This window comes from Ptychodera flava, chromosome 14, assembly GCF_041260155.1.
Source record: "Ptychodera flava strain L36383 chromosome 14, AS_Pfla_20210202, whole genome shotgun sequence".
Lineage (NCBI taxonomy): Eukaryota > Metazoa > Hemichordata > Enteropneusta > Ptychoderidae > Ptychodera > Ptychodera flava.
The window spans coordinates 7,483,303-7,501,744 of record NC_091941.1 but is presented as its reverse complement, the minus strand read 5'-3'; the positions used below and the strand labels follow the sequence as shown (position 1 = coordinate 7,501,744).

The 18,442-nt window shown below is 37.3% G+C and overlaps 1 protein-coding gene across 2 annotated transcripts; it reads right to left on the bottom strand.

Moving 5' to 3' along the window:
* Window positions 1–1,846: 1,846 nt before the first annotated feature.
* Window positions 1,847–13,661, bottom strand: LOC139149157 (tetratricopeptide repeat protein 8-like). Of its 2 annotated transcripts, none has more exons than XR_011556079.1 (11): window positions 13,224–13,651; window positions 12,604–12,724; window positions 10,278–10,495; window positions 9,721–9,810; window positions 8,861–8,991; window positions 7,645–7,843; window positions 6,827–6,966; window positions 5,188–6,137; window positions 4,373–4,599; window positions 3,597–3,680; window positions 1,847–2,955 (listed from the first exon to the last, which is right to left on the bottom strand). XR_011556079.1 is itself a non-coding variant. In XM_070720729.1 (11 exons), the coding sequence occupies exons 1-11, from the start codon at window positions 13,323–13,325 to the stop codon at window positions 2,839–2,841; spliced, it is 1,500 nt and encodes a 499-aa protein (XP_070576830.1). In that variant the 5' UTR covers window positions 13,326–13,661; the 3' UTR covers window positions 1,847–2,838. The 2 variants fall into 2 exon arrangements, 1 of the variants encoding a protein (XP_070576830.1); XM_070720729.1 differs by having other exon boundaries at window positions 4,373–4,495; window positions 5,963–6,137; window positions 13,224–13,661.
* Window positions 13,662–18,442: the final 4,781 nt, after the last annotated feature.

Below are 18,442 nucleotides of genomic sequence, written 5' to 3'. Positions count from 1 at the left end.
TCCAGTAATGTTGATGTTGTCTTACTGTGAAGTTGTATCTGATTGATATTGAAGTCCAACAAGTGGCAAAGTTGTCTTGTTGTGAATCAGTGTGTATAAGGAAAGAAAAATTCTCTAGTGGCTAGTTTATAAGTCCTGTTCAATGACCTTAGAGTATGACCTGTTATAGCCACAGATCAAGATCAGAAAAATCTTGATTTGATCAATTTCAATATTTCGTGGCTTGTGATAACAGTAGTTTCAACAAACTTGCAAAAGCCCATGATATTTACCATTTGTTCAATTATAACACCATGTATTGAAATTAGTAGCTCTGTGATTGGGCAACCGACGTGTGAACTTTGCTATGAAATAACGTCAGTACGTCACACAAAAATAGTCTGTTATCAGAAAGAAATTACAACAGTATTTACAACTACAACAGTGCCCTCATTTTGATCACATTTGATGGATGTTCACAAAGTTTACAAGTACACATATCTCAACTATATTTGCTCCTATTCTACCCAGAATGCAGGCTTGTGAGAATTGGCCTTTTATCACTGGATAGCTTACTACAGGAAATGCAAAATATCATAATTCATATTGGGTTATTATATAAGATGGTTAATACATACCCTGTACATGCAGTGTAGTGTATATTTAGAAAATAACGAAAACAACAAATAGCACACAGCTGGCCCATACTTTGTGTTGTGAATATGTGCATATTAAATACACCAGTCCCCATATTGCTCTATTTCTGTCACAAAAGAAAGCCTAAGATCATGGCATGTCACTTGGTTATTTTGAATAGAAAGTGGATAAAGTTCTATTATATTACTTCTTCTTGTAGCTCAGATCACTCAACCAACTTTAAAATGTAGCTAAAACAAACTCGTCTCAAAACCATAGAATTAAAATAACCTTAAATTCCCCTTATCCAAATAATATCTATCAGGCCTTTTCCATATACACCAAATATTTAAACTATGTGACAATTGCTTCTAAATAATATATTTGAGTGGACAATAATTTTTTAAACGCAAATTTCCTACGACTTTGAACTCACTGCAAAATCATCTTAGAGGACATGTTTACCTAACAGACTTTGGTATTGCCAATTTTGCCTATCCGGGTACAAATGTCATTGCCATACTGAATTTCTGGATGCAAATTAGAATAAGACATTCTAGGATTGGAATTAACGTATGTGTGAATTTGTATAGATGTTTTGATGAAAATGACATGTATTCTAATTACTGCCGGCTGAATACTTAATTGGTTCACCCAAGAACCAAATATCACAGCTGTCTCACAAGTGATTTTGTCAATTTTCCATTAAAGATTACAAAATAACACTTGATAATGGGGACTGCATAAAATGAACAACTGTACATACACTTACAGAGTTAGCATTAAATCAACTGTGACATCAATGCACTCAAATCAATAAATCCTGTCAGCTTTCATCATATTTCAGCTCACTTGCATCTTTTGGACACTGAAACAAATTTTTAGAAAGTGTCTCACATACAATGCATCTTCTTGTGCACCAAATATCAGGACAGTCACCAATGGCAGAGTAGAGACTCTTGAGATTTGCACAGGATCAACATGCAGACATTGTGTAAAATTGTGACTGTTGAAAATTATCCATTCATGTGATGAATTTGAGTTCCATATCAATATCAGTTGCATCATGATTAGAATTTAGCAACTCATGAAATTTCATCAAATATCTGAGGTATTTTTTTTCAGTTTGTACAGACTGTCCTCAAATCAGAGCACACAGCATTCAATCAAAAAGACCAACCATGAAAAAATAAAGAACTGAGGGACTGCGGAGAGACATAACATACAAATCTTGTACAATGGAATAGATATGTCACATTTTATTCATATACACACTCAATAGGACGGAGAAAGTTACATTTTAGATTTATAATAAAAAGGAAAAAGTTTGCTTCCTCAAAAATCAGACTAAATTTTACACAATTTACAAAAAGTTAAATTCCAAACATGAATGAAGATTTCTCACACTGCTAAGCCTGCCAGAATATGTCGATGGAAAATATTTCATGACAACAAAGCCTACCTTAGTTCTCCTACAAACCATTAAACTATGAAAGAGTGTCAACAGTATTGCCATGGTTACTGGACTAGAAAGGACTCAAGTTAATCATGAAATGGCAGAGTTTGAGTAAACTGACACTGACTACACTTCACTGACTGTCAACAACAAAAAGTACAAAGGAATTAAAGTGGATTGATGGACTAACTTCTAAATTTTGGCTTTGAGAACAACTATACCCTGCTGTAGGTTCACTGGATTTCATGAACACATTCAAGGAAATGAAAATCTTCACAGTGTATTGAAACTATTGCAATACAGATTATTTGGAGAGAGCAGAACAATATCCAGCCTTCTGCAAATCCAAACAGACTTTATAATCAAAGAGGACTGTACAGCACTTGGTCAACTGCACATGATTCTGTGCAATGAATGATGAATATTTCAAAACTAATGTAGATGTCAGTCTGTCCGATACACAATTGCAGAGTTATGAACATATCACGGACGTGAACTGTACAATAAACAAAAGAAAAAGAGTAGAGAGCAGCATTTCCTTCCAGTTACTCTCTTGTAAGTCGGTACAATGATCAAAATAGGTTGTCATAATTCTTTGACACTGATATAAACTATACAACAAGAATGGAAAAGTCAAATACATTCTAAAAAGGTTGTGACTTGTTTATCTGAGGCATCAGAGAAGTAAATTTTTCCATGTGAACTTCAAAACAGTAAATGTGTCATTTAAAACTGATCTTCCAGCTTTTGCAAAATAAGATGACGTTTTACAAGAGTGAGAAGTGTTTTCTAAGTTGTTTGAATAGTTCTTGGGAATCACAATGGTCGGGGTAGTTTTCCACAGATTTCTTGGATGAATTGTAGCTACTCTGCAGATCTCCAACCTGTAGGGGGCGATAGAATCAAGTCAGGTCATGTATCTAGTGAATTCATGGCAGTAAAATATTTACAGTAGAAATACTGAATTGCAAAAACTGGACTGCTTTCGCGTAGTGAGTCATGACATGGCAATGATATGATATCAAGAAAGGGCAAAATTAGGATTCCATAAAAAATGTATAAGTAGCACTTGTTTGATTGAAGTGTTTGGGCAAAACAGTGCTACAGTATTGCAAGCTAATATGTCAGCTATGCATGGCTGCTATCATGGGATAACATTTTATTCATTTGAAAAAAATGTTTGCGACAAACAGAAGTATGAATGCGAGTGCTCAGGCCTTTGACAATTTGGTGCAAGCACTGATAACAGCTGAGTTGGAACTTTATTTTTTCACTTTTTGTATCTGAACTTGGATTTCTATGGATTTTGACACAAATAACATAATTGTAATTGAAAGGCAAATCAGGTCAAATACTCTAATTGGGGCTTTTGGATCTTTCCCTTTGATTTAACAATGAGAACTTTCTGAGGTTTTGGACAGCATTTACACATCATCAAACTTAATTCTTATGCAGAGGATTAATTCATGGAAACCAAGGTTAATACTTCATTGAGTGGCAAGGTTATTAGCTTTAGGATACCCACCTGATCACAAAGTGCCGCAAAGTTGTAAAAAGGTTCGTATGTATGCGATGCCAGCATCTGTGCAGACTGAAAGAAGGAACGTGCCTGCAAGGAAGGACAAAGTATCATCAGTAGGAAGAGTTTATTTCAGGATAATCAAAGATTACTATGGCGACTCCACTAGATGATATTGATTTGTGTGTTAATTAAACAAGTATGACAAGCCGATAATACAAAAACTTCCTCTTGACATAAACAAATGTTTTAATATCCTCCACTGCTATAGAGTTGATGGAAATGGGATTTCTAGAAATTCATCAAATTGATTCGAGGAGCCAAGAGGCCCTCTATGTCGTAGGCCATGCCACAGTCCTTCCACACACATGAGTGGAGGGACTGTGGTCATACTAATTGTATACACTCTAGTCTCACATATGCAAAAATGCTAACTAAGATGGTGCTTTCATTTTGTCAGACTGGGACAGTTTACTTCTCAAAAGCTGTGAAATAGATTGATGCACACATTCAACGCGTCATCTTTGTGTGCAAATAAATATCTTTGCATGAGAAACACCTACGTGTACCATAGTGAAGACATATAAACCATAACAAATTCTCAGGCACAGTATCACAGCAGTGGAATATTAAAGCAAGAATTTTGCATGAGCTACATGTAGAATCTGCTACATATCCCCCACCCACCCACCCTGGTCCCACCCACCCAGAGAGTCCATTCTCAACTCTGCTGTATAGAGAGAGTAGACTGGATAGATAAACTACACCATTTGACTACACACCTGTTCCATGTGTCCTTTCCTCAGCTCGAGAACACCCAGATTGTTGTAAGCCTCAGCATGGTCATTGTTGAAAGTGATGGCTAGTCTGAAACACTGATATGCTAAGTTCATGTCACCAATACCCTACAGAAGATACAAGGTATATTTGAGATCTACAGCATCATTACAGATCTTTCACAGCAACATACGACAGAATCATACAGATCTAACTTGAAACACCGTGATAACTAAGAAGTATTTGGGCTGTCTTCTAACGTCTCACTTTTTAGACGATGCAGATATTGATCGTCAAAAGAGATCATTCTATGTTTCAGCTAATATGCTTCTGAGGAAATTTTCGCTATGTTCTTTAAGGGTAAAATGTATGATTTTTAAAGCCTATTGTTACCAATTGTACGGATCTCACCTTTGGTTTAGATATTCCCTTGGGGCTATGATGAAACTGAGAGTTGCTTATAATAATGCTGCCCGTATTTTTCTGGGATACAGAAAGTTCAGTAGTGCAAGTTCCATGTTTGTTTCAAACGATCTGTATAATTTTGACAGTTTACTCAGAAAAAATGTATGGCTTTATGGTACGAATATCTATATGTGATAATGTAATTATTCAGCAAGTGAATCAGTGCTTGAATTTCTCATCTGAATTACGCAAGTGTTGGATTGATTCTCTTTTCTAGTGAGATAAGGTTGGCTGTCAGCACCCTCACCGGTGCTTTATTCCAAGTGTCTTTAAGTTTATTCTTTCATTTCTGTAATAGTGTTTCTATGGACAATTGATGTCCGATTTAAAGAGAAATAAATAAATAAATAAATACCTCCTGGCTTTTGTTACTGATGGTAACCCAGTAAATTTAAACAGGCTTCAAAAAGTCATGTTACCAGGATTTGCCTACCCTTGACTTGGCAAAAGACATATCTGGGGAAAACAGAAATGTTACCATGGTACCCAAAACAATCACCTATATTCCAAAACTGAGAAAAAAGTTTACTTGTCTCTTAAAGTGCTGATGTACACTGACAGAGCACATGAATAAAATGTACACTTGATGAATAGACTGTTGTGCATCTTAAGTCAACTTAAAGCCATTATGGTGAACATCTTTTAATTACAAAGACTTGAGTCATGAAAGTACTGTTTGTACGTTTAGATATGCAGTCAATTCAATGAAGTCCATTGTTTCAGACAATAAAAGACTTTTGATTGGCAGGACTCAAAGTTGTAATCATTTCAATCATATATGTGATCAAAATTTGAGATAGACTTTAATTACATAGATGCATCCTGAAACTACTTTTTTATCAACACTTCATCAGTAATTTTCTCATTTGCATTGCTGAATTTTATATTATGCAGAGAGAGTTCATGACCTCAGCAAACAAAAGTTTTCTTTAGATTATATTGTACAAAACATTATGAGCAACATATATCATTGGCTTTTACTAACTTTGGAAAGTGCCTCCATTTTTGGGCTTGTCTGAACACACTAATTAAAGGTCAACATTACCCCCTCCCTTTATATTGAAAATGCGAACTTTGAGTGCTGGTATGTCATGGAAGAACTGTTATGCTTTCTTTCCCCTGGTGCTTACCAAAGCCACATGACCTATATTGTACCAGACATCAGCTGTAGCAGTATCTTCTGTGGATAGGGCTATTGCACGCTCAAAACTGTTCAGGGTCATGTCGTACTGCTGTGCATAGAAACAACACAGGCCCAAGTTGTTGAAGAGTTCTGTGTTGTAAACACCCATCTGCAGAAGCCTCCTGTGATGGAACAGAAAAGCAAACACTATTTTTAGCCTAGAATATTTACAATGTGTGTTGTGAGAGAATTGTTTTCACAACAGATATTTACATCTGTAGATTAGTCCACGGATTCAAGTAACAGCGCATTTTATGTGATGAAATGACCCAAGCTAATGTCAAATTCCTTGTGATGAAACAACAATGTGTACTGTCAAATTCTTTGTACACGAGAAATTACGATTTACTGAGAAATTCTCCCCAAGTTAAAGGATATCAGCCATTCACATTCTGTCAGTTCAAAGGTGGAAAATTATGGCAGTAAGACACGTAGCCATTTTTTTCCCTTTTCATCAACAAAGTGAAGGAAACCATGAACTCTCTTGGTGAAAATCAACATGACAAGAAGAAATTACTAATGGAGGCTATGAAGTCACCTCGGAACTTCTGAACAAAAATGTAGACTCATTTTTCACAACTTATCACAGAGCAGACCTTACTTATATGCTGTGAACATGGCAATGTAGAGGATTAATATCACTTTCTTTTAACATGTTCAGTTTACAATAAGCTATGAAATGAATGCTTACGCTCAAAAGCAATCAATGAAGTGAATTTTGAAATAATATTTGCATATTGGCCGGAGGCCTTTGGATGCAATGAATGTGCACAGAGTGTGCACCAACCATTATGAAGACAAACCACAATACCTGTAGAATCGGAGTGCAATTTCTGGCTGGTCTGAGTAGAAGTAGTTGGTAGCTATGCAGGCAATGGCTTCAACATGAGTATTATCAAAGTGAAGAACATCCTTGTAGAACTTGGTAGCGTTTGGTAAATCATTTAGACCCTGTGTAGGGGAACACAGAGACAAGATAGAAGTTTTCATGACAGTGTCGTCACTTTTTGGTCTACAAAAGATGACCCTGAGACTGAAAGAACAGAAAATCTCCAAGGTATTCAATATTATGAGGTGATTACAAAGATGCCGCACAGTATGCACATGGGCATTAGGGCTGGCGCAGTACACTGCCTGATGTGAGGCGGAGGGCGATGCCAGGCGGAGGGCAATGCACGGCGCTGGTGTCTAACACTTGTGATTGGATCATCAAATGGGGCTAGTGGTGTCTATATTTGTGCAATGTCACAACATTTTTTCTTCCAACTTCCAGCACAAGTATGGTATGCTATCTGAGCTTCTGATAGCCTGTGCAATTTACAAGATATATTCTGGGTAAGCAGTAACCATTCAAAAGTGAATGCACAGAGGCACACGCAGAAGGCACTGCCTCCTAGGTGCTGGAAACAGTCAATGTTACAGATGCAAAATTCTCTATTGTTCTCAATAAAAGATGTACAATGATAACAGTTTAGTGCTGCTTTGACAAAAATCTCTAGTATTTGATGTACTGTATGTGAAGAAATTCTCTAAATTGTTGTAATGACAATACAAACAATACCATGTCAGCATATGTCTCTAACGCTGCTAGGAACACAATGTTAAGGTCTTCTAAGAAATATTCAGTACCTCATATATCCTGGCAATGCCTGTGAGAATTGCGATTTCACTGGGGAATTTCTCCAGGGCTTGCTTGTAAACCTCCACAGCTGTCAGGGGCTGATCTAGTCTGGTGTACACTTTACATAAGTACAGGTAGGTGTCCACCATCTCCTGTTGTTTGATGGCCGACTTAAACTGCTGCTCTGCTTCCCTGTAGAGACCCAACCTGTCCGACAGCCAACGAAAAAGTCATGTTTTAAGAAACTTACCACTTCAGCTGCCTTTCTCTGGCAATATTTGCTGCCTATTTCTGACTATACTGTTTTGTATATTTCAGATATACCAGAGAAGAAAATCTGTGTGATTTCTAAGTCTTTGACACCACCTGGACGTTTTCACTTATTCTACCTGCCTATTCTCAAACTTTGAAGAATTGGCTGAAATGTGTGTCCATGAAATATTTTCAGACCAAACAAAATGATCATGTCAAGTAACTTAAGGAAAGGGTTGATTTTTCACATTAAATTCACACAACCAAACACGCAGTACCCCTTCAGGCACTCACTACCTTGACTGCCAGATACTTCAAGTGTCATAATGAATTTCCATACACCTTCATAAGTGGTAATAAAATCATTTCTGTTTGGTATCTTGGATAACATGGGTAATGGTAGTCAAGGAGTCAAAATTTAAAGCTGTTCTCGTAAATTTCTGGTTATTGTAAATTTCTGTCTATTTTTTTCATTGACATTTGTACCTTGTAAGTACTCGTACATTTCCGGTAAGACAACTCTGATAATTGAGTGTGGCCTTCAAAGTGTCTGTCTGCCACCATCAAGCAAAACTGACATTGCCAAATTATTCTATCTCAGAGATCAATATTTCATTACCTTTTAGAAGAATTGGTAAGTATACCTAAACAGACAATTGTACTCTATACTAATAAGTACACATATCACTCTTTTATTACAAGATGGTTCAAATGTTGATATCAACATAACTGGAGAACATGTTACAATTACTGAGTTTTTTCACATTTGTTACTAATTGAAATTCATGTTGCACTTTACAAGTACAACTATTCTTTTGATCTGAAATTTTAAACCTGTCCTAGCATCTCCTGTAGTGAAAGTTCAAATCCTCTCTTGGTCCCTAATTGAAACCACTAAATAGCATTTATTTGCAGTAAAATTTTATAACCCCAGTCCAAACTTCCCCATTGAGACCCTAGTCTGGGATTTACCTGTAATAACACTTCCCTAGCTGAACCTTCCACCACCAATCCATGAACTGACATGCCTCTGTTGCTAAGGCAGCCAATTCCAGAGCGTTTCTCACATCGTTCTCATGGTGAAATATGTACTCAAACAGAGCCTGAAATAAATACAAATTTCAATGCAGACAATGTAGTGATACACTCACTGAGGTTTAACTGTGATCCACTGATTTACCAGTAATCTTATTCAAAGAGTTATTAAAATATGACATAATAGATATACAGATGTTTTCAAGAAATCAAGGTTGTCTGCCATTTGTACCACTGTTTGTTTGTTTACAAGTACAGCTGGGTGACTAACATCATGTGTGTAATGAAGTAAGATAAAATAAAAACAAAAATTCCCATGACTGGAGGTTTTGGGTGTTGACTCCTTCAGTAGGTGAGGAAGTATTGTATGCAAAATCACAGTTTTGAATCCTGTAAAAGTTTTACTATATCTGTCAAAACCATTGGTATGTTTGGTGTGGTTTGAGAACCCATGTGAATGGCACTTTAAGAATTGTGGTGATATTTATGTTGCCCACTAGTATGATTGCACATATATGTACCACTGGGGAATCCCGGCAAACAGAATGGGAAGCACAGATGAAATTTGTCATGGAACCAAGTACTCAACTTACTGACACTCTAATATACACAGAGGTATAGTATGCATTTCAAGACCATTTTTGTTTCCATGGGTTTTGAAAGTTTGAAAATTGTGATAGACCACGTTGTAAACCTTCATGTAGTGCACTGTACAGTTTTGATTTGAGAGATTCAGAAATACTCTGTTCATCAGCTTGACAATGGTGAGTGTATTGGTTGCTAGAAGTACAACCTACCTTGGCTAGAGTCGACCTTTGAGCATACTTGGAGAAATTTAATCTTGCTAAATTGATGAAGGGTCCATCTGGAGATGAAAGCATGGATGCCTGTGGGCAAAAGAAAACACATGTGTTCTTATAGAACAGCAAGTCTCTTCCAAATCACATGTATTTTTCTTTCCATTCAGATTACATGAACTTTCAAATTTGAGGCAATATGATGGTCATATAGGTTGAATGAAAATTTCAGACGCTGGCTCACTTAGTTTATAATTTCGGCACATGTACAGTACGCAATCAAGGAAATGTGGATACACAATGCCAAAAGAATAAAGACATAAAAGAACATTTTAATTCAGAAAATCTTGTATTTGCACTACCAAAACATACATGTAGCGGTTTACATGGCAGGTAATAATTCAGAAAAAAACAGAAATCGTTGAGACAATAAAAAGGACAGATTTCAAACTCAAGGTAGATGAATAGACAGATCAAAAAGAGAAATGGATCAGAGATACATGATTCAGAGATAGATGAATCGGAGATACATGTAGATCCAGTGGATATACACTTACAGTGCCAAGCCTGACATATCTTCCAGAGGCACTGGTGACAGGTCTTGCAGTGTGAGCAGTTCTCGGAGTTCTCAGTGCTTGCTCCATAGTGCCCGGCCTGCCCTGCGTGCCAGGGCGTGCAAACCCAGTAAGAGGTCGTCCACCTTGAGTGGTTGGTCTGAAACCGGCACTTGGTGCTCCTTGCCCAGTGCCTGGTTTCTTCAGTGATGTACCAGGTCCTTGAGATTGAAAAACATACATAAGTTAGTGGTGGGTAAATTGTTTCAGTGGCATCTCCCTCTACTGTTAACAAGTACTCACAGAACATGGATAATTAAAATACAAACGTGTCAAATGGCACCATAGACAGAAATCCTTTTTCTACCATCAATGATGAAATGCACTGTGTTCTAGGGAAAGGGCTTGAGCTCTTCAAGTATACGTACTGTGCAAAAAATTCGCTCTATCACCAAAAAAGTCGCACTGTCACAAATTATATGCCTGTATGCCTACATTATGCTGTTGAAACCATGTACATGTATATGACTAGATTTTGCTTTGAAATGTTTGTGATTCAAAACCTTAGACAGTGTAAACCTCTAACAGCCTATTTCAGCACTTCATTCAAGTTCAAGTCACTTTGAAACTTTCCTTTAGCAAAAGAGGAATGGAGTTTCATGTGAAAAAGCAAGATTTTCATTTGTCATACACTTATCATGGCCCCTTACACTCAAGGTATTGCAAACATTACAATATGAAACCTCTGAATATGGTCTTTCAAGATTCAAGGTAGTATGCGCCTTGAAAATCAAAGACTTAAACTTTTGCTCACACTTTCCTTGAGGAATCTTTCAACTATTCTCTTTCAAGATCAAGAATAAAAATTGGGGGTGACCCTGCAAATTTTGGTACTAGACAAACAAATAACTCAAGATTTACTGATCTTAAAATTCAAAATGACTGCGCTCACTGTGTTAACTCCATGGAGAAAAATAAAATTTTTGAATTTTGAAAACTAAGCCTGAAAACTTTTCTTACACCAAGAGCTTTAAACTGAACCGCCACAAGAGGTAGATCAGAAAACAACTGTAAAAGTTTGAGATTCCAAATATCTGTCCCCGAGGCACGTTCTACTTTAACCGTGGAAGTGACCAAATTTCTATGGTCTTGTTGCATGATATGTCAAGTAAAATGGCATGATTGACATCCTTCATTGAGAACGCGTCAAGTTTTCAGTGACACAACATTTCACAGTGGGGGCATCTTGCAGCAAGGTGAAAGCCAATTTACAATATTAATAGAGTGTTGGATTAAGATTTCAATAAGGAGTAATCAAGAACCTTTAACCCTTTTCCTGCCAAGTTCATATTTCACCATCAGGTCAAGTTCGTTAAAACTAGTGGAGCACAATATGTCCCAGTTGGTGCATTTTAACAAAAAATTGAACATTTGAAGGCCCCTAAAATCACAGATACATGTACGATGTACTGCAACATGATTTTTATGGACTAAAGCTGTTGCAACAGACCAAGCTAAATGGGTCAAAATACTTAGATTTTGCCTCAATACCACTTTTCACTGAATTAGTTGACGGGGAAATGATACTGTCTGGTAGGGAAAGGGTAAAACTGCAAAATTTGGAATGCAGAATGAAAATTTAGTTAAATCTTACTGTTCACCATTACATAGTCTGGCTCATTGAGCTTCCTGATTGCATTTTCCAAAAACATTAGATGCATCAGCCAAAGAACAAAACATGTGCAAATTGCCACCGATGACAGGACAATACTTGAAAGCAGGACAAAACACCATCAACCACAAAAGTGCTTCAGTTGTGAAATACTGTGAGTATATAATTTTGGGAGACTGAAAGTAAATACCCTGTAATTAACATATTGTGAAATGAGGAAACAGGTGTTTGTTTTACAACAGAAGATAAATATCGCCAACACTTAACCTGTCTGATTCTGCGATGTCATTCCTGGTAAAAATGTCACAAAAAAGTTTTCAACAAATGCTGTAGGAAAATTACATGCACAAGCCAGCAGAAACACATTGTGTTGTTGTATACTGTATTCAAGCTACCAACAATTACCTTGACACATCTGTATACTCTACGGTGGTGTGGTACAACATGGGGTACAAATCCTCAGGGACATTTTTTTCTCAAAATGGAAATCTCATATCACTCGAGTGTAAGACAATCATAAAGAGACCATCAAATGCCAGTTGGACTCTCTCATTCTTTGGTCTGTCTACTCTAACACAAACTGTGCTCCTGGATACTCCAAGTAAAAATGAAAGTTTCACTAAAATGATGGTTATCATTGCATTGGAGATTACTTACTGGCCACCTGTGCAATTGTGTTGTCATCCATGACCATCTCAGCGATACCTTCTTCATCTACCTCAACTTCATCAACATACACTTGTTCTGTCAGTGCCCGGGTCTTAAGGGACCATGCTGCCTATGTGTATAGTACATATACCATTGGTTTTAAAATTGTATAATTTTGTCTATAATGCCTTGGTTTTGCTTGGAGCATCGTAATTTCCTGTGATGAAATCTGCTGTGTGCGTGTGTTTGCGTTTGTGTGAAATAAAACAGCGACAACCAGAATATAGTTGAGTGTGAATATTCTTCCAAAAGTGTGTGTGTGTGTGTGTGTGTGTGTGTGTGTGTGTGTGTGTGTGTGTATATATATATATATATATATATATATATATATATATAAGTCATGGCACTTTTCAATCTTACAGTGACGATTTTATCATATGAAAACAAACATTCTTACACATAAATCCAAGTATGTTGCTTATTGTGATATTTGACAAAGAGGTATGAAGAGCGTTTCACCAATATTTTCCGCAGCTAGCCTAGCTACGCGCTGTTTCCATGGAGTTTTATCAGCTGGGTCTTGTTTTTGTAGGCGGCATCGAAAATGCAACTTAACTGGGTGCACCTACCTGGTCATACGGATTTTTCTCAAGAAGTTGGGTGCAAAGGTTGACGCACTCCTCGAATTTCCTCCTTCGATAAAAGCTCATAGCTAAGAACATGGGATCCATGTTTCAGGGTTTTACAATGTGACACAATAATTTAGATATTCAGTTCACCCCAGTCCCTCCAACGACTTGTGTACATATGTATCGCTAACCAACACACTGGTACTACTGCCGCGCCGTGCGAGATCGAACAGTGATAAATTGTTGTCACCAGTGAAGGCAATTAACGGACAAATCGGGTTGCAATCAGAAGTGCACTTTTCTATGAATACCGATTACTTCTTGATATACGGCATGTTCTCGTTGTCGATCATATCATAGTACCATGATACAAACAAAGTGGATACCTGAAAACGGAATTTCAAGATGGCGGCGACTTAGGCGCCCCCAGTGATTTACGTCAAATCAAGCGTTCTTTCGTTTATTTATCCCACTTCAGTGCTAGTTGGTGACTTTCATTTTCACTTTGACCTGTCACTTGTAATATTTTTTAAGGTTGCAGACAAATGACTTTCAGCTCTATGCAGATAACGTTGGTCGCTCCACCACGCAATGAAAATGCAAAATTATATAATTGTTAAAAAGCGTGAATAAAAACTGCTGAGTCACCATTTTCTGGGGTTTTGTACAGAAAAAGGTCATTTACCCTATTACTGTGAAATTTAACGAGTTGGTGCCTTATTTAAATACTTTATTCAAGAAAAAGCTTCTTGTATATAGTCTTTTGTGAAAATTCGAGAAAATAACGATATTACAAAGATATTTTCTTTCATTTATTCATGCAAGTCAATGAAGTTGGCCAACAATCTACTACTTCATGTGAGTTGTCCCCTAAGCTTACCTTCAAGACAGCAGACCCGATTTTGCAACCTATGTCTAGGCCGTATAGACTATTCACTTGTGTTTGCATGAACATGTACGGTATATTTTTCAGTTCCCCCTAACGTCTAGTGGTATCATGGAGGTAAAAAGAAACCATCATGAAGGGATTTATTCGAATATATATTGATAAAGAGCATAAGTTTAAGGTGAAGTACTACGAATTACGTCAAAATTAAGTTGTGGTGTCATTTTTCTGAAACTTTGCATAAATATTCTTGGACGTTGTGCAAGTGCAAAAATGAAATAAAAAATGGGGGGTCGCACGCGCGTTTCCATGAAACGGACGTTAAAAAGGCGTCGTTAGAAATAAAATGATATAATTCACTTAAACTGAAGAAAGCAATTATAAAAAGCTTAGCAAATGAGTTAATTTAATAAAATACCAAGACTTTAAGATCCATATCTATCGAGTGTATAGTTTTCACGATGTTTGTAAAGAAATTTTACATAAGTATCACTACATAATTTTCGAACTTTCTTCCTGTCGCTTTGAATGGTGTCATTTTGACCAAACTTGGATCCTGACATAATACCATTTTCTTTACACTTTTAATAAAAGGGTGTCACTACGCTACTTTTTACAATATCTCAGGTGAATGGGTAATATGCGCCATATAAATGGGAGAGAAATGTTAATTTTGTCGTTCACATTGAATAAAAAACAGCTTCCTAGGGGGTCAAAATATGATAAGGTTATAGGTCACATGTATTTCTAAGAGACTGGTCAAAAAATTAGGTAAAAGCGCAATTTCAACAATGACAGGTGATGTTAAATACATGCAGGGTGGTAACGCTGGGCACCTGCGGGTTTAGATCCTTTTTCAAGTACAGTGTGAATGGTTCATCTCGGCTAGTATACGCATGGCAGGGGGCAACATTTCTTCAACAAGTGTGTCTATTCCGAGTATTAAAAGAAAACAGGCTCAGGGTAGGATGTATCAGGATAGAAACCCAGACTAGTAGTCATGGCCCTTGCAAATCAAAATCTGTACTTTTATTTAAACCAGCATCCTTAACTTTATTTTACAGCGCTCGATATGGAAAGCAGAGCGTTATAAATAATCAATTTACTTCAATTACAAAGCACTAATACCTGTCACTTACGTTTCATGCAGCCTGCAATCTTCTGTCGAGTCTGAACTAAGATCGCAGGATGCATGCAACTGAAGATAGTCCTATATATATATATATATATATATATATATATATATATATATATATATATATATATATATATATATAATATATATATATATATTATATATGCCTATAGTTCGTTCATGTATAAAGCTGTCTTACGAGGCTGTGGTACAGTGATGCTAATAGACTCAAGGACGCAAATTGAAGGATTCATAATGTTCTTCCCCAAACTTAGACTAACAATAGAGGTAAAACGACTATCCCTATAGTCACTCAGCATTTGTCCTGAAATTTTCCGATGTATGCTTTCATTTCGTATATAACTCGGGCGAAGGCATCGGTAATTTGCTCGACTATGGGTTTCATGATCACCCCGCAATCAACCCCAAATGATTTGCTGAAGTCTATTCCTTCAATATTCTTTTAATAACACATAGATCGGCCATAGACTTTGGGGCAAGTCTACCCAAAATGGAGCTTTAGGAAATCGAGAATCTCTCCTGATCATTTGCGGAGGGGGTTATTCGATTGTTGTTGTTGTTGTTGTTGTTGTTGTTGTTGTTGTTGTTGTTGTTTTGAGTAAAGAACAATTTTATGATACGATTTGGGAACGTGACAAATATAGGCTGAGGGCAAATTTGTCAAAATGACACTGCTAACATTTGGCAAACTCCACAACCAAGGCACACAGGGCAGTCCGTTCAGGGGTCCCCCTCCCCAAGGGATGGGGTGGGGATAGGGGTGTCTTGGTTTCAGCACATAACAGGTTTCTTGTTGCTATCGTTTATTTTATTTCAATACGTTTAACTATGATATTTATTGCCAGTAAAGATTTATACTACCAACCTTTTGGTGTCTTGGTCTTATCTTAATATCAAGATTTCTTTTTCACTGTGTCATGTATTTGTCCTTGACAATCTTATGCGTTCATTATCAGATGCCTTTGATTGCCTGAAGCGCGTGGGTGGAGGGATTGTGGCCAAAGCAAGCAAGGATACGTTACTAATCTGTGGACGCTGTCACCAGATTATCGCCTGATTGACTTTGAAAGAGTCAACAAAGAACGCACCAGCAAGGATACCCTTGCGTTCGTTGTTGACTTTGAAAACGTCATATTTGACAAACGCGTAAACATTTTTTGCTCAGTTCCGCGTCCGGATCCGGGTTCCCAACAAAGGGCTCTGTTGCCTGAACAATGATGATGTGTTTGCAACGCAGAGAGCAGCTATCTCAGTATCTCGTTAATCCGGGGAGAAAGGATGTGTTTTCACATAATTCAATACATTTGGATGTTCACGAAACGACTGTAGATGGCCTTGTAATAATTGCTTATCAGTGCATATCATTTAGAGGGAAGTGTCATTGCTCTGTCTGGGTTGTCGCTGATGCCTTTGATTTTTCTGATTAATACCACAGTCACCTGTGCTCTATTCCGCTTAGCGTCTATGCGCCCCATAGACATGTGTGCATATGGCTGGGAAGAACCGGTTCTTCTCAGCCATATGTACACACGTCTATGGGGCGCTTAGACGCCAAGCTGAATAGACCACAAGTGACTGTGCTGAAATCCTGACAAGGGGCGGCTTGCGCATACCTTACAATTCTTGTCTGAATCTAATATATTTATATAACGCAGGTTCAAATGTCACCTTGGCAGTATCTAGAATGTTCCAGATGATAAATTGAGAAACTGTCTTTGTCGCTTTATGATTCCAGCACATTCATTAGGCATAGAAAGTGAAAGACGCTTAGGTCCTACACAATGATTGCTCAGAGAGAATTTGTAATTTTATGATGCAAAGAATGTTGAGGATGAATTTCTTTTTGTACAGTAGGTTCCTTCTAAAAAAACTCAGGGAAAACACCTATATCACAACATAAATGTTATCTATTTCCATCAATAGAAAAATTTACGATGTTATTGCAATCTGATAATGCTGCTTTGTTGTGTAACTTGTCAAAATACATTTTTATGCAATGAAAAAACGTGTAAATATGGATTTCCACATTGATGTAAATAATAATGTACAGTCATGTAGTACTGCTTTCACGATATTTTTATACGGCTATGCCGTCAAAGAGATTTTATTTATCATTGTATACATTAAGGCCGGTGGCCTATATTGTATGGTAATAAAAGATTTTTATTTATTTATTCAATTGATATAAATGTACCAAAACCCGAAGCTCACATTTACCGTGGAGGTAAGTCACTTTTTTACCTAAATGCATTGGCCTAGCCTTCTAGTACAGACGTACGGACGTTTTCGATTGCTAAGTTAGAGGGTTTGGTTATGCGGGAGGCCTGGGTTCAAGTTTCAGGTGCAGCCAACGGAGTTATTCATCGGAAAAAGCTATTCCGGGAGCGATCTTTGAGGGTAGGGGAAATTTTAATTTTGCTTGGGCAGGGGGCATATTTTTAGCTGACAGGGAGCAGATTTAGTTTTTTTGTCGGGCAGGACAGATATCAGTAGATTGGTCTGGGGGCTGGGAATGGGGAAAAGGAGGAGAGGGGAAGTTACTTGTAAAACGGGAACAGGGGAAGTTGAGCCTATTTATAAAATTAAATATGGGGAAAATCGACAGTTTTTTTTAATCACAAGGCAAGGGAGCTTCATGTCTGCAGGGGAATGACAAAATTTTAAGGGAATTTTTTTCCTGGGTAAGGGAAATCGACAAGTTTTTTTCGCCGCAGGGCAGGGGAGCTTCAAAAATTCACAATTGGGTAAGGAAACAGGCAGACATATGTGAGGAGCGGGTAAAAATGAAATTTGAGTGCGGGAGGGTAAGTCGAAAAATTTTCAGTTGGAGGGCAAATTGTGAACAGTTAATCAATTACCCTCTCGACTTAAATATAGTCAGTTCACATTACTTGTCCCGCACAATATATCTTGTCGTAGTAAAGACCCCTTTAAAAGTGCATTGTTCGTTGGCTGCACCTGAAGTTTTGGCGTTGTCTTACATTTACCTGAAGACGACTTGATGTACATGTAGAAATCGATAAGTATGTGTACTATTAACTTATGTCACGATACAACTACGGACACAATGGGCCCGCCTTTTCAGTTCGAGTGACTCGTCACCAATGCATGCAATGAGGAAGTCTGCGATTGGATATTACAATTTCCTTATCGGCATGCGTGTATATACGGACTTTT